Below are 12000 nucleotides of genomic sequence, written 5' to 3' on the forward strand. Positions count from 1 at the left end.
TCTACACTATCCATGTACATGTTGTACATGCAAACCCACATGTCAATGTTCAAGAGCACATAAGGAAGCATTAAGGAACGAGAGCCATATAGGCTGTGTTGTTGTTCTAATTGTGTCTTATGATCACACTGCAGACAAATCAGATACTTGACTGCTTTTACGAATGATCAGATTGCTTTGATCAATCTGCATGGGTTGCAATGGTGACAAAGTTGCCACAATGTACGATGGTAATGCAGAATATAAATGTACGTGACAAGTGTAAGCATTGCTGCCAATTTGGCGACTGTCCTTGGAAGCTTCACTTAACTTCATTAGGATAGTGAGCTTCATTTCTCGGATGGATGGATGGATGGATGGATGGATGCATGGATGGATGGATGGATGCATGGATGCATGGATGCATGGAAGGATGGATGGATGATGTTTCAACTATTTCAGCAATGTTTCTTTTCATTTGCAGCTCCAGAAACATGATCGCCAAGGTCAGGATGTTCCTTCAAAGTGGAGATCGGAGGAAGAGATGGCAGAAGAAGCCTCCATCTTGAGGAAACAACTGGAGAGCCCTTAGACCAAATTGTCCAAAGGCCAGAGTTTGATGTTTTATTGTCCTGCAGTATGTTGTAAAGCTAGAAGGGAGCAATAGATCTATAAATAAAGCAAGTGCAAAAAATTATTGTTCAAAAAATGTGTTGCAATTGCATTCAGAAACTAATTTTATATTAGCATCTGTCTTGGTTAAGGTACAATACTGCACATAACAAACTGTTGTATTTTCCCCTTTAGTAAGTAGAATCATGTGGTATTAATAAAGACATGAAGGATTTCGTTTCATTGCTCATTTTAAACATTTCAAGTTGTTTTCTGCATGCAAAAACTATTAATTGTTCTCTATGAAAATTATTTTTGGGCATATTTTGGGGAATTAATTAATTGGTTTATTTCTGCATTTTTCAAACATTTCTGTTTTCATCAAAGGTAAGTAATATTTTCTTAGTTATATTTTTTTACAAAATGTGTTTTGTAAAATATATTTTGTAAAAAAATGCAAAACATCAAAATTCCTTTTGATTTTTCAGTATTGATGATGCCATGGTCATGGTCATGGAGTGGAAAACAATCATAAATTATACAAACCCTCATGATATTTCACGCGTTAACCACTTGTCCACCGTGCAGAAGGAAGAAGCTTAAATCAAGTCACCCAATCTGTTACAGTTTTTTTTTTTACACATACATAAGTATAAGGTGATGGAACCATATAGTGACATAATGGTGATTTCTTTACAACCAAAACAATAGTGATCCTATACATATACAACCATCCAAATAGTGATATATAATAACAATAAACACATCATGACTGGTTTAAGACTCTTCATCCTTGTATTTAGCAAACATCAACTGCTTGTATTGTTTCTTGATTTGGCTCATCGTTGTTCATTGTTTAAGTTCCTTACTCATTTGTTCCATAGTTTGATTCCACATCCTGAAATTCTGTGGCTTTTTAACCTTCTTCTCCCATAGAAGTCTTTCGCCTTTACTTATTTCCTGAGATCATATTTGTCCTCTCTTCTTAAAAGTATTGGATGACATTTTTAGGTAATTTGTTATTATTATTTATTGGTTATAATTAAATATATAAAGAAATAGGGCGGCACGGCAGACTAGTGGTTAGCGCGCATACCTCACAGCTAAGAGACCAGGGTTCAATTCCACCCTCGGCCATCTCTGTGTGGAGTTTGCATGTTCTCCCCGTGCATGCGTGGGTTGAACATGCTAGGTGGAACATGCATGGAGCATGCTAGGTTAATTGGCCACTCCAAATTGTCCATAGGTATGAATGTGAGTGTGAATGGTTGTTTGTCTATATGTGCCCTGTGATTGGCTGGCAACCAGTCCAGGGTGTACCCCGCCTCTCGCCCAAAGACAGCTGGGATAGGCTCCAGCACCCCCCGCGACCCTTGTGAGGAAAAGCGGTAGAAAATGAATGAATGAATGATTTTAGAAATAAGGAGTTAGTATGTTCTCTGTAGGCGGCATTATGAATTATCCTTACTGACCTTTTTTGCAGTACATTTAGCCAGTGAAGATTACTTTTATAGTTATTACCCCATATTTCCACACAATAAGTTAGATATGGTAGAACCGGAGAGCAATAAAAAGTGTGGAGGGATTTCTGATTTCTGAATATTGAACTATTTCTCACCACCTTATGTTGTATATTTGTAATTTGAGGTTTCCAGGTCATTCATTCATTCATTCATTCATTTTCTACCGCTTTTTCCTCACGAGGGTCGCGGGGGGTGCTGGAGCCTATCCCAGCTGTCTTTGGGCGAGAGGCGGGGTACACCCTGGACTGGTGGCCAGCCAATCACAGGGCACATATAGACAAACAACCATTCACACTCACATTCATACCTATGGACAATTTGGAGTCGCTAATTAACCTAGCATGTTTTTGGAATGTGGGAGGAAACCGGAGTACCCGGAGAAAACCCACGCATGCACGGGGAGAACATGCAAACTCCACACAGGGGAATTGAACGAGGGTGGAATTGAACCCTGGTCTCCTAGCTGTGAGGTCTGCGCGCTAACCACTAGTTCGCCGTGCCGCGTATTCCAGGTCATATCTATTATGATCCCTAGAAATGTATTTTCCCTCATCCTTTCAATGTCTGTATTGTCTATTTGTAATTGCTGGTATGTGTCCTTTCTTGCGTGGGGTTGTTTGTGCATATGTATTCATAAGTATGTTTATGAACATTCACATTACTGTAACACTTTGAGTAAATCTCTATATTCTTACCATAAAGAAGATTACTGTAACACTTTGGCTAAATCTTTATATTCTTACCATAAAAGCCAATCCCATTCATCACAAATCTAATTTGCAATAACTATAAAGACTAGTGAACAATGCCTTGTCAGTGATTGTGCCAGTTTTCCACTGAGCTCATATGTTTTCTTTAATGAGCACTTCATTTAGATTCATGCTATATAATCCAACCATTGTGAGCGGCGTGCTCGTGGATTTAAAACTTGATGACTTGACACTATCTTGTGCCAGAGGTGAAGCTCGGGCAAACTTCTTTTTTTTTTTTTTTTTTTTTACCCTGCTTTGCAGAATTGATTTGACACTTTAAGCGTACTGCTTTTTCTTGACATAATTAAAGCAATGTGATCTTGAAACACATTTTTATCAAGCCCGGCTGGCTCTAATCCCAGTCAAATAGATTCAACCCTCAATCTGCCAAGATGCTGCTGAGCAAGCCAAAGTGTCGACCGGAGGAACACTGCAGATTGTTCCAGGTACGTTCTCCCTGCTGTTCCGATTATTTTGTCCCTGCATTTTCCTCCTCTTTTTTTTTTTTTCCTGTCCATAGAACTTCCTACTCTGGCAGGAAGCGGTCTCATTGGGCACACCTGGGGTTGATTGCTGAGCAGTGCTGGATCCTTTGTCTCCCGTGACACCAGTCCCATCTTCACGGTACCTCTCCTTCAGCTCCTCATTTCCTGTAGTTTCTACTACTCCTTTTTGGACTGCTTTCTTTACTGCTCAGTGGATCGTGAACTCCTGCTGCCAAGTTTCCGAAGTTGCATTCATTCATTCAACGTGTTGCCACACTCACCTCTTGGCTCTGCATCTGGGGTCCACCAAAACACCTCACCTAACACCGCTGTTGGACACGTTACTTTAGGTATAGTTACTAGTTACTTCTCAAAAAAAGTAACTACTCCCCTACAAATGTAGTTACCAGTAAAAGTAACTATTGCTCCCCCCCCCACACACACACACAGCAAAGACGGGTACCATTACAGAGGTTTGCATTTATTGCAGTCAACACGTGTTTCTGTGCGTTTGAGTTGCTCACACAAGACGTGGACAAAGTTTTTTGGGGGGACATAATGTAGTTTTTACCTTTGACATCAACAAGGTTAAAGTAGTGTCTGTACTTCCATTTGGCAAACGCTGTTTGGATGTGCTCTAAACACCCGCCCACCCAAGTTCTCTGATTGGCCGAAGACGCAAAATCAGGCCAGGTATCATGCCCCCAAGTGCCAGTATCAGCCCTTCGGTCTCGGGCTGATATTGGCATGCGGGGGCATGATACTGGGTCTGATACCAGACAAACCATGTGATGATCTTATTATCACATACAATTTAATCATGAGCTTATTATCATGTACTATTTAATCAAAAGACCATTTTGTTTCCAGAAAATGTTCAGTTTATTACATGTATTATATCTAAACAGTGTAAACACAATAATTGCAAAAATATTTAAACAATAATATTTTATCAACAGTCTTATCTTATCAATGTCTGACAATTAAAGTTCCATTAATCAAGTTTGGGCAGCAAAACAAACGCTGTGTGTTCACGCTCGTGCGCTGTTCTCTGATTGGTTGTTTCACGGGCACGATACCAGAGCAGCGCGCTCTGAGTGGACAGCTACGGGGGCTGATACTGGACATGGTTAAACTCTATATTTTATCAGTATCACTGCCCTGGGCTTTGACACAGTATCATTTCGGCCTTTTCCCGTATCATTCATGGGCGGTTTCTAGGGTACAGGGACAATTAATACTGTAGTATGTGATGAGTCCCTGTATCACCTCCCATGCAATATAGCATGAGCGTCTATTACAACTGAAGTGATGGAGTGTACTACATATAAGAGAGATGCTATGGGCAGCAATGGCCCATGAAGTAGAGCAGCATAAATAAATAGAAATCCAATCCATTACTATTATTAAAATGTTATGATATTTGGCAAGAGTGAAAAGCAACAGTTGAAGCTGTGATGATTGACGTCTTTCATCAGCAAACAGCGTGGCCACCGTGAAGCGTTGCTTTTGCGACAAATGATTCAGCACCTTTGTTTGTCTGCGAGGGGGGGGGTGTCACATTGAAAACACGGAAAGGAGGTTAGTTATCATAAACATGTTTTCAGGTACAAACCAGCATTTCCTGCGTGAGGCAAAGACAACACCGTGCATCGCATTATCTGTCCTACATCCCCCGGTGGCTGATGTGCTGTGAAATGAATGTTTGGGGAAGGGATTTGCAGATATCCAAGCATCTAAGCAGGTAGCCAAAATGGAATGAATACAGTGTTCCTTTCAAACCAGTTAAACCTCTTCTTTAGAGCCATATATATACAGTAATCCTGACTTTATCACCGTTAATTAGTTTCAGATCGAGAGCCGCATGTGAATTCTTTAGGATTTCTTATTTAGAAATGGAATATTTTGGTAGTTAGAGCATAGAAAACCTGTTTACGACTTTCTAAATACTGTTTATTAAAGACCTCTACACATGAATGAACACCCTTATAATCACCTTTACATTCTTATTTCCAAATATAGTAGACAAAATAAGAGAAAATAAGCCATCTCGGACATGACACATGTTGCTGTGTGGGAAGCCAACAGGAAGTGGCTTTGGGGGTTCAGAGTTGAGTTTTCGCTTGATGTGGGATACGGCCGCAACAGTAGTCTGGGGCTTGACACTATGGACCTCCCACATTCCAAAAACATGCTAGGTTAATTGGTGACTCCAAATTGTCCATAGGTATGAATGTGAGTTTGAATGGTTGTTTGTCTATATGTGCCCTGTGATTGGCTGGCCACCAGTCCAGGGTGTACCCCGCCTCTCGCCCGATTTGACAGACATGTCACTGCATCCGAGTTGAACAACGGTGACCGTGTTGGTAAAGAAGTAGACTGAGAGGAAAATACAAGTTAGCGGATAAATGGGAGCCTGATGTGTCCATTATTGTTAAGCCAGCTGGTTATCGACCTGTGTACACAGTAAGACCAGAGGGCCAAGACAGGCCATTCAGGACACTGCCAGAGATCTCTTGCTGCCCTGGGGCTGCCTACCTGCCTACCATGTCAAGAAAGAACCCCCCCCCCCCCCCCCCCCCAAAGCAGAAGAGAGCTGTGTCTGAGCCGTCTGCTGTCATTGCTGATGGTGAGGAACTTTCACCAGGAGATAAACAGACCTCACTTGTGCAGGTTTTATTCATTATTGACATACCAAGGCTCCAGCCTCCCCTGGACCTTAATGCCTGGGTCTTCAATTAAAATTGAATAACATGACAAAATAACATTCATTCATTCATTCATTCATTTTCTACCGCTTTTCCTCACCAGGGTCGCGGGGGTGCTGGAGCCTATCCCAGTTATATTTCCTTTAAACTTAAATAGCCAAAAACTTACCACTTCCACACGAATAGGGAGGATAACTATTAACAGTTATTTAACCTTTAACATGAACATTAATCAAACGTAATAAATTTTTCTGGGTACATGATACCATACAGCATCCATATCCACATTTGGCCCGTGGGCTGCGTGTTTGAGACCCCTGTCCTACAGCATCAGTATTTTTTGTGAACACATCTGTGTGTTCATTCATTTTCTACCGCCCCTACCGGTGGCAGGGGTGCTGTCTTCAGGCGAGAGGCGGGGTACACCCTGGACCGGTCGCCAGCCAATCACAGGGCACATACAGACAAACAACCATTCACACTCACATTCATACCTATGGACAATTTGGAGTCGCCAATTAACCTAGCATGTTTTTGGAATGTGGGAGGAAACCGGAGTACCCGGAGAAAACCCACGCATGCACGAGGAGAACATGCCGAGGGTGGAATTGAACCCTGGTCTCCTAGCTGTGAGGTCTGCGCGCTAACCACTCGACCGCCGTGCCGCCCACAAAATAACATAACATTGAATAACATTTTATTCACAGCAGGAAGTCCGAACCTTATTTTGCTTTCTTATTTTGGCACCTTAATTGATTTTTAAAAGAAAACAGGACCAAAATTTTACATAAATAATACAAAGTTTGACTGTACAAACAATGAACACCAAAGGTTTATTTTTATGCTAAATAAAACTGCACCAGTTTCTCAAACACTCATTTTCATGTTGCTGTGCTGAAATTAAATGTGTTGATTTTTCATGCTGGGCTGTAATTTCCGTGCTCTCACATGGATTCTTACCGTTGAATGATCTGTGTTTTGTCAGGTTGTCGCATCACATTTCCGCTTTTTACCAGCACGCCAGTTTCAGAGCATATGAGACAATTTGGCACTGTATCCTGGAAGATAGAATATATATTAGATTGGTCCGTATATTCACTTTTCTCGATCAACTGTTCTTACTTTTGAGTGAGCCATGGTTCTCTTTCTCAAACAATTGCTTGTTTTGAGTGATGTCACCACATAATTGTAATAACTGAGGTAATTATGCCCCCAAATCTCCACTGCAATCGCTCCACGAGCATGATTAGATGTTATTATATTTCCCATTGACTTGAATTGGTCAGGGGTCCATAACGGGCCACCACTGGATCCCAATCCGGACCAAGATGCGCCATTTGGTGATGGCTGCCTTATAGTGTGTTAAACTTAAACATCATGTTGCCTCCCTCGTGCATGGGAGACTGCTTTGCTGACCCGATTAATGGTAATCTTCATATTATTTGTTTGCTATATTGGCCTATTAATTATACAAAGGATTGGTTGTTGCAAACCGTAATAAATAACCACAAACTAAATTTGTCAGATTTCATTTGTATAACTAATTACAGTTTGAAAGCAGACCACATTCAGTGTTGATGTGTTTTTTTTTCTCTGCAAACATGTATGTATGTGTTGCTTAGTGTGGACAAACAAACCAATCATTGCAGCAAACAGCTATTGTGTATCTTAAAACCAGCGTCAAGGCTTGAATAATTGGCATGATTAAAACAGGTAATTCATGCACCACTTTATTTCAGCACTTAGAGAATAAATAAAGACATTTTTTAAAGTTTTTCAACAATGAGAACAGCTCCTGGGAATACACACCTCACAGGCAATTTGTAGGTTATTTATCTTGATCACACAGCGCTTATATAGTTCATTGAATCTTAATGGAATTTCTCTTGTTTTATTCACTTTCCTACCTTATTGTTTTCAACAATACTACAGCCAGCAATGATACATTTATTAGAGGAGAAGAGTGACCATGTTTCATGCACATAAAACATGTTATAATATAAAAATATAATATAATAATGTTTAATAAATTAAGTATTTAACTTACTATTTTGTTTTACTTGCTTTTCACAACATTTTGTAAAATAAAAATGCTTTGTTTTTGGAGAAATTTGAACACATTTAACCCAAAACGTACTCTGAAATAATGGAAATACAACTAATCTGTTCCAGACACACAAAAATAGAAAGCATAAATACATGTGATGGATAACTATAGGTCTACAGGGAGAAAATAATCAAATGAGAAATGAATGCTGGGAATATTCTCCAGACACATCTTTATTAATGCCACAATATTCAACATATCAAAGGCAAAAATATGTATTTGTATATATATATATATATATATATATATATTAGATTAGACTTTAGAGATCTGTATTAGACTAATACAGATTAGTTGTATTTCCATTATTTTAGAGTACGTTTTGGTTTAAACGTGTTCAAATTTCTCCAAAAACAAAGCCTTTTTTTTTTTTACAAAATGTCGTGAAAAGCAAGTAAAACAAAATAGTAAGTTAAATACTTAATTTATTCATTCATTCATTTTCTACTGCTTATCCTCACGAGGGTCGCGGGGGTGCTGGAGCCTATCCCAGCTGTCTTCACGCGAGAGGTGGGGTCCACCCTGGACTGGTCGCCAGCCAATCACAGGGCACATATAGACAAACAACCATTCACACTCACATTCATACCTATGGACAATTTGGAGTCGCCAATTAACCTAGCATGTTTTTGGAATGTGGGAGGAAACCGGAGTACCCGGAGAAAACCCACGCATGCACGGAGAGAACATGCAAATGCCACACAGAGATGGCCGAGGGTGGAACTGAACCCTGGTCTCCTAGCTGTGAGGTCTGCGCGCTAACCACTAGACCAGTGATTTTCAACCACTGTGCCGCGGCACACTAGTGTACCTTGAGAAACCGTCAGGTGTGCCGTGAGGAATTATCCAATATCACTTTTTATAATTAACATTTATTAATCATCATTTGCAAATATTATGTCAATAGCCATTATGTCAATAGTATACATGGACCCAAATATTCCAATTGCATTTGGTTTATTTGCTCAGACAGAAAGAATTGAACAGGGATGGAATATTCCTTTAACCAATCCGATTGAGGTATCTTGTCCCCGCTCAAACGGAAAGTTGTCAGGGTGCGTTCTTCGTGGTGTTTTTCTTCTTCTGTTGTTTATTGGTGGTTGGCAAGCAGCTTTCGTGCGTATTAGCGCCATCTGTGGAACAGAATCTAAACCCTTCTATACGCCATTCACAAGTCCAGTGTTATTAAAAAAGAAAATATATATCTATATAAAACATGTCCTGAGTTTAATTATAAAATATTAGCAAGATTGAATTTGATCTTTTCCTGTTTAAATTTATCCCGGGTGCGTTCTTTCAGCGCATGCTCAGATATGACGTAACACGCAGATCCAGACGTTCTTAACTTTTAAAAATGGAGGCCAGCAATCGGCACTGGACTAAGCAAAGTTTGTTTTTGATTCAAACTAAATTTCAAGACTGGACAGACGAAAAACTGTCAATACGGAGTTATTCCAACAAGTGAAAGAAAAACTTGGGGAAGCCGGTATCACGTGATGTTGATGTTAATGTTTAACTGGGCATGCCCTATTGACTACTCTGGTTGATTTTCACGGCGCATGTAGACAAGATATTGGAATATTCCTTTCCATGGATACCATTGTTTCCCGAAAGGTCATTCGGAAGGAGAAAAACTGGTGATGTAAAAACGTGGCTACTGTGGAGTGTCTGTGGTGTAAAGACTGGCAGAGCAATGTAATATTGGTCCGTGTGGCAACACCTACCTTGTTCCTCCGATAGACTTATTGATGCACGTGTGAGGTCGTGGTGACATTTTGTAACATTTTTGGTTAGTGGTGTGCCACAAGATTTTTTCAATGTAAAAAACGTGCCGTGGCTCAAAAAAGGTTGAAAAACACTGCACTAGACCACCGTGCTGCCCCTTGCTGTAAGTTACTGACCTTTTTTCTTAACCCTTATGCTACAGTCCTGTATTCACATGAGACGTTTGGTTACATTAAACCTTTAACTTTACTTCCGTATCTGTTTTATCTTTGGGGTTCAAGCATACGGTTGCCATTATTTAAGCTGGTTTGTGTGAAACAATTACTTACATGAAAACACACCTGCTATAATTTTTCGTGGGGCTGCAAAACACCCTGAAATAGACCTAATGACGCCCATGCTTCAGTAATACATCCAATGTGACTTATCTTGGGGAACAGTAATGAATGATGACTCATTGATACAAATGAAGCAGGTCGCGCTGTGGTTTTGCCCACTCCACACACGGTGACTGTTTTTGGGTTTGCTGTTTTCATTGCTTCTCATTTGTATTCTTCCTGGCACAATGAGAACATTGTGTGTGTCTCTAAATTATAGATTCTGTCTATTCTGATAACCCCAAAGACTCAAGGTTACGGTGGTTACGCATTCAGTACATATTCATGCAGAAATATACAATAATACATAATACAATAATACATGTTGTCGCACATGTTCAGATGATGGGATCCTGCAAGATGAAAACGTGGTGAGATTTGTGGTTCGGAGAAAAAGATGTATGGCACGAACAGGGCAGGCACAAGCCAACCAAGACTGAACTGTGGCATGGCTACAATACAGTAATATGGAATGCATTATTGGAATCGAACAGACCTCAGTGTTCCGACCTCACAGCATCAGCGAATAGTGTGAACGTTTTTTTTGTTCTCACTTTACAATAAAGTACACAAAAATACTGTAGTCACCGAGGAAACTAATAAAGAATTAATGAGGAACTAATGACTAAGGTATAAACATTTAGAGACGTTGCTGAGGAACTAATGAAGAACTAATGAGTAGAATAGTTACTGAGGAAATATGGCACATCATTTTAGAGTAGTTAATGAGGAACTAATGAGTGGTAGGGTTTAGGGTTAGGTAGGGTTGTTCCTCATTAACTACTGAAATTGTGTGTGCCTTATTATAAAGCAGGGGTCTTCAATTAAAATTGTTTTTTTTCACCGCAAGGTTTGAACCTTATTTAAGATCACGTCAAACAGAATAGCTCATATGAATATGAAATGTAATGGAATCCTGCAGATCACCCTTCTCAAATGGTGGGGTGGGCCTCCTGGGGGTGCACGGTGAACTGTCAGGGTGGTATGATACAGGAAGGACTTTTAATATTAGTGCAGACCTGCCAACATGTCTGAATTTATCATACTCAGCACGCCATTTGAATACGCTGACAGTATATGCTTCACTGCTCTTCCATTTTGTTGGTTTCTGTTGCGAGTTCAGTCTTTACAGTACAGATACATAAATAGATATTTCTCAACAGTATTTCAAATGGGGGTGGGGGGATGACAGGAAGTACTTGAGAACACTTAAATGGCATTTAAAAGAACACAGGACCACATTTTTAATAAAAAGTTTGACTGTGCAGCACGGCGGTCGAGTGGTTAGCCCGCAGACCTCACAGCTAGGAGACCAGGGTTCAATTCCACCCTCGGCCATCTCAGTTTGCATGTTCTTCCCGTGCATGCGTGGGTTTTCTCCGGGTACTCCGGTTTCCTCCCACATTCCAAAAACATGCTAGGTTAATTGGCGACTCCAAATTGTCCATAGGTATGAATGTGAGTGTGAATGGTTGTTTGTCTATATGTGCCCTGTGATTGGCTGGCGACCAGTCCAGGGTGTACCCCGCCTCTCGCCCAAAGACAGCTGGGATAGGCTCCAGCCCCCCCTGCGACCCTTGTGAGGAAAAGCGGTAGAAAATGAATGCCTTTGAACGAGAGTACATCCTGGACTGGTGGCCAGCCAATCACAGGGCACATATAGACAAACAACCATTCACACTCACACCCCCGCCTTGATATGAAAGTTTAATGTTAGTGCAGCCCGCGCAAG

General features: G+C 40.5%; 1 protein-coding gene across 1 annotated transcript in view; it reads left to right on the top strand.

The window, feature by feature from the left end:
- The window catches only part of fhit (fragile histidine triad diadenosine triphosphatase), a 114347-nt gene extending 113352 nt beyond the window's left edge, over positions 1–995 (top strand). The window contains exon 8 of the mRNA XM_058055087.2: positions 464–995. Within this exon, the coding sequence (XP_057911070.2) occupies positions 464–571 (108 nt within the window). The 3' untranslated portion in view covers positions 572–995. The remainder of the gene's footprint in view (positions 1–463) is intronic.
- The last annotated feature ends 11005 nt before the right edge of the window (positions 996–12000 follow it).

This window comes from Doryrhamphus excisus, linkage group LG18 (genome assembly GCF_037039965.1).
Source record: "Doryrhamphus excisus strain RoL-2023G ecotype Guam linkage group LG18, RoL_Dexc_Guam_v1.1, whole genome shotgun sequence".
NCBI lineage: Eukaryota > Metazoa > Chordata > Actinopteri > Syngnathiformes > Syngnathidae > Doryrhamphus > Doryrhamphus excisus.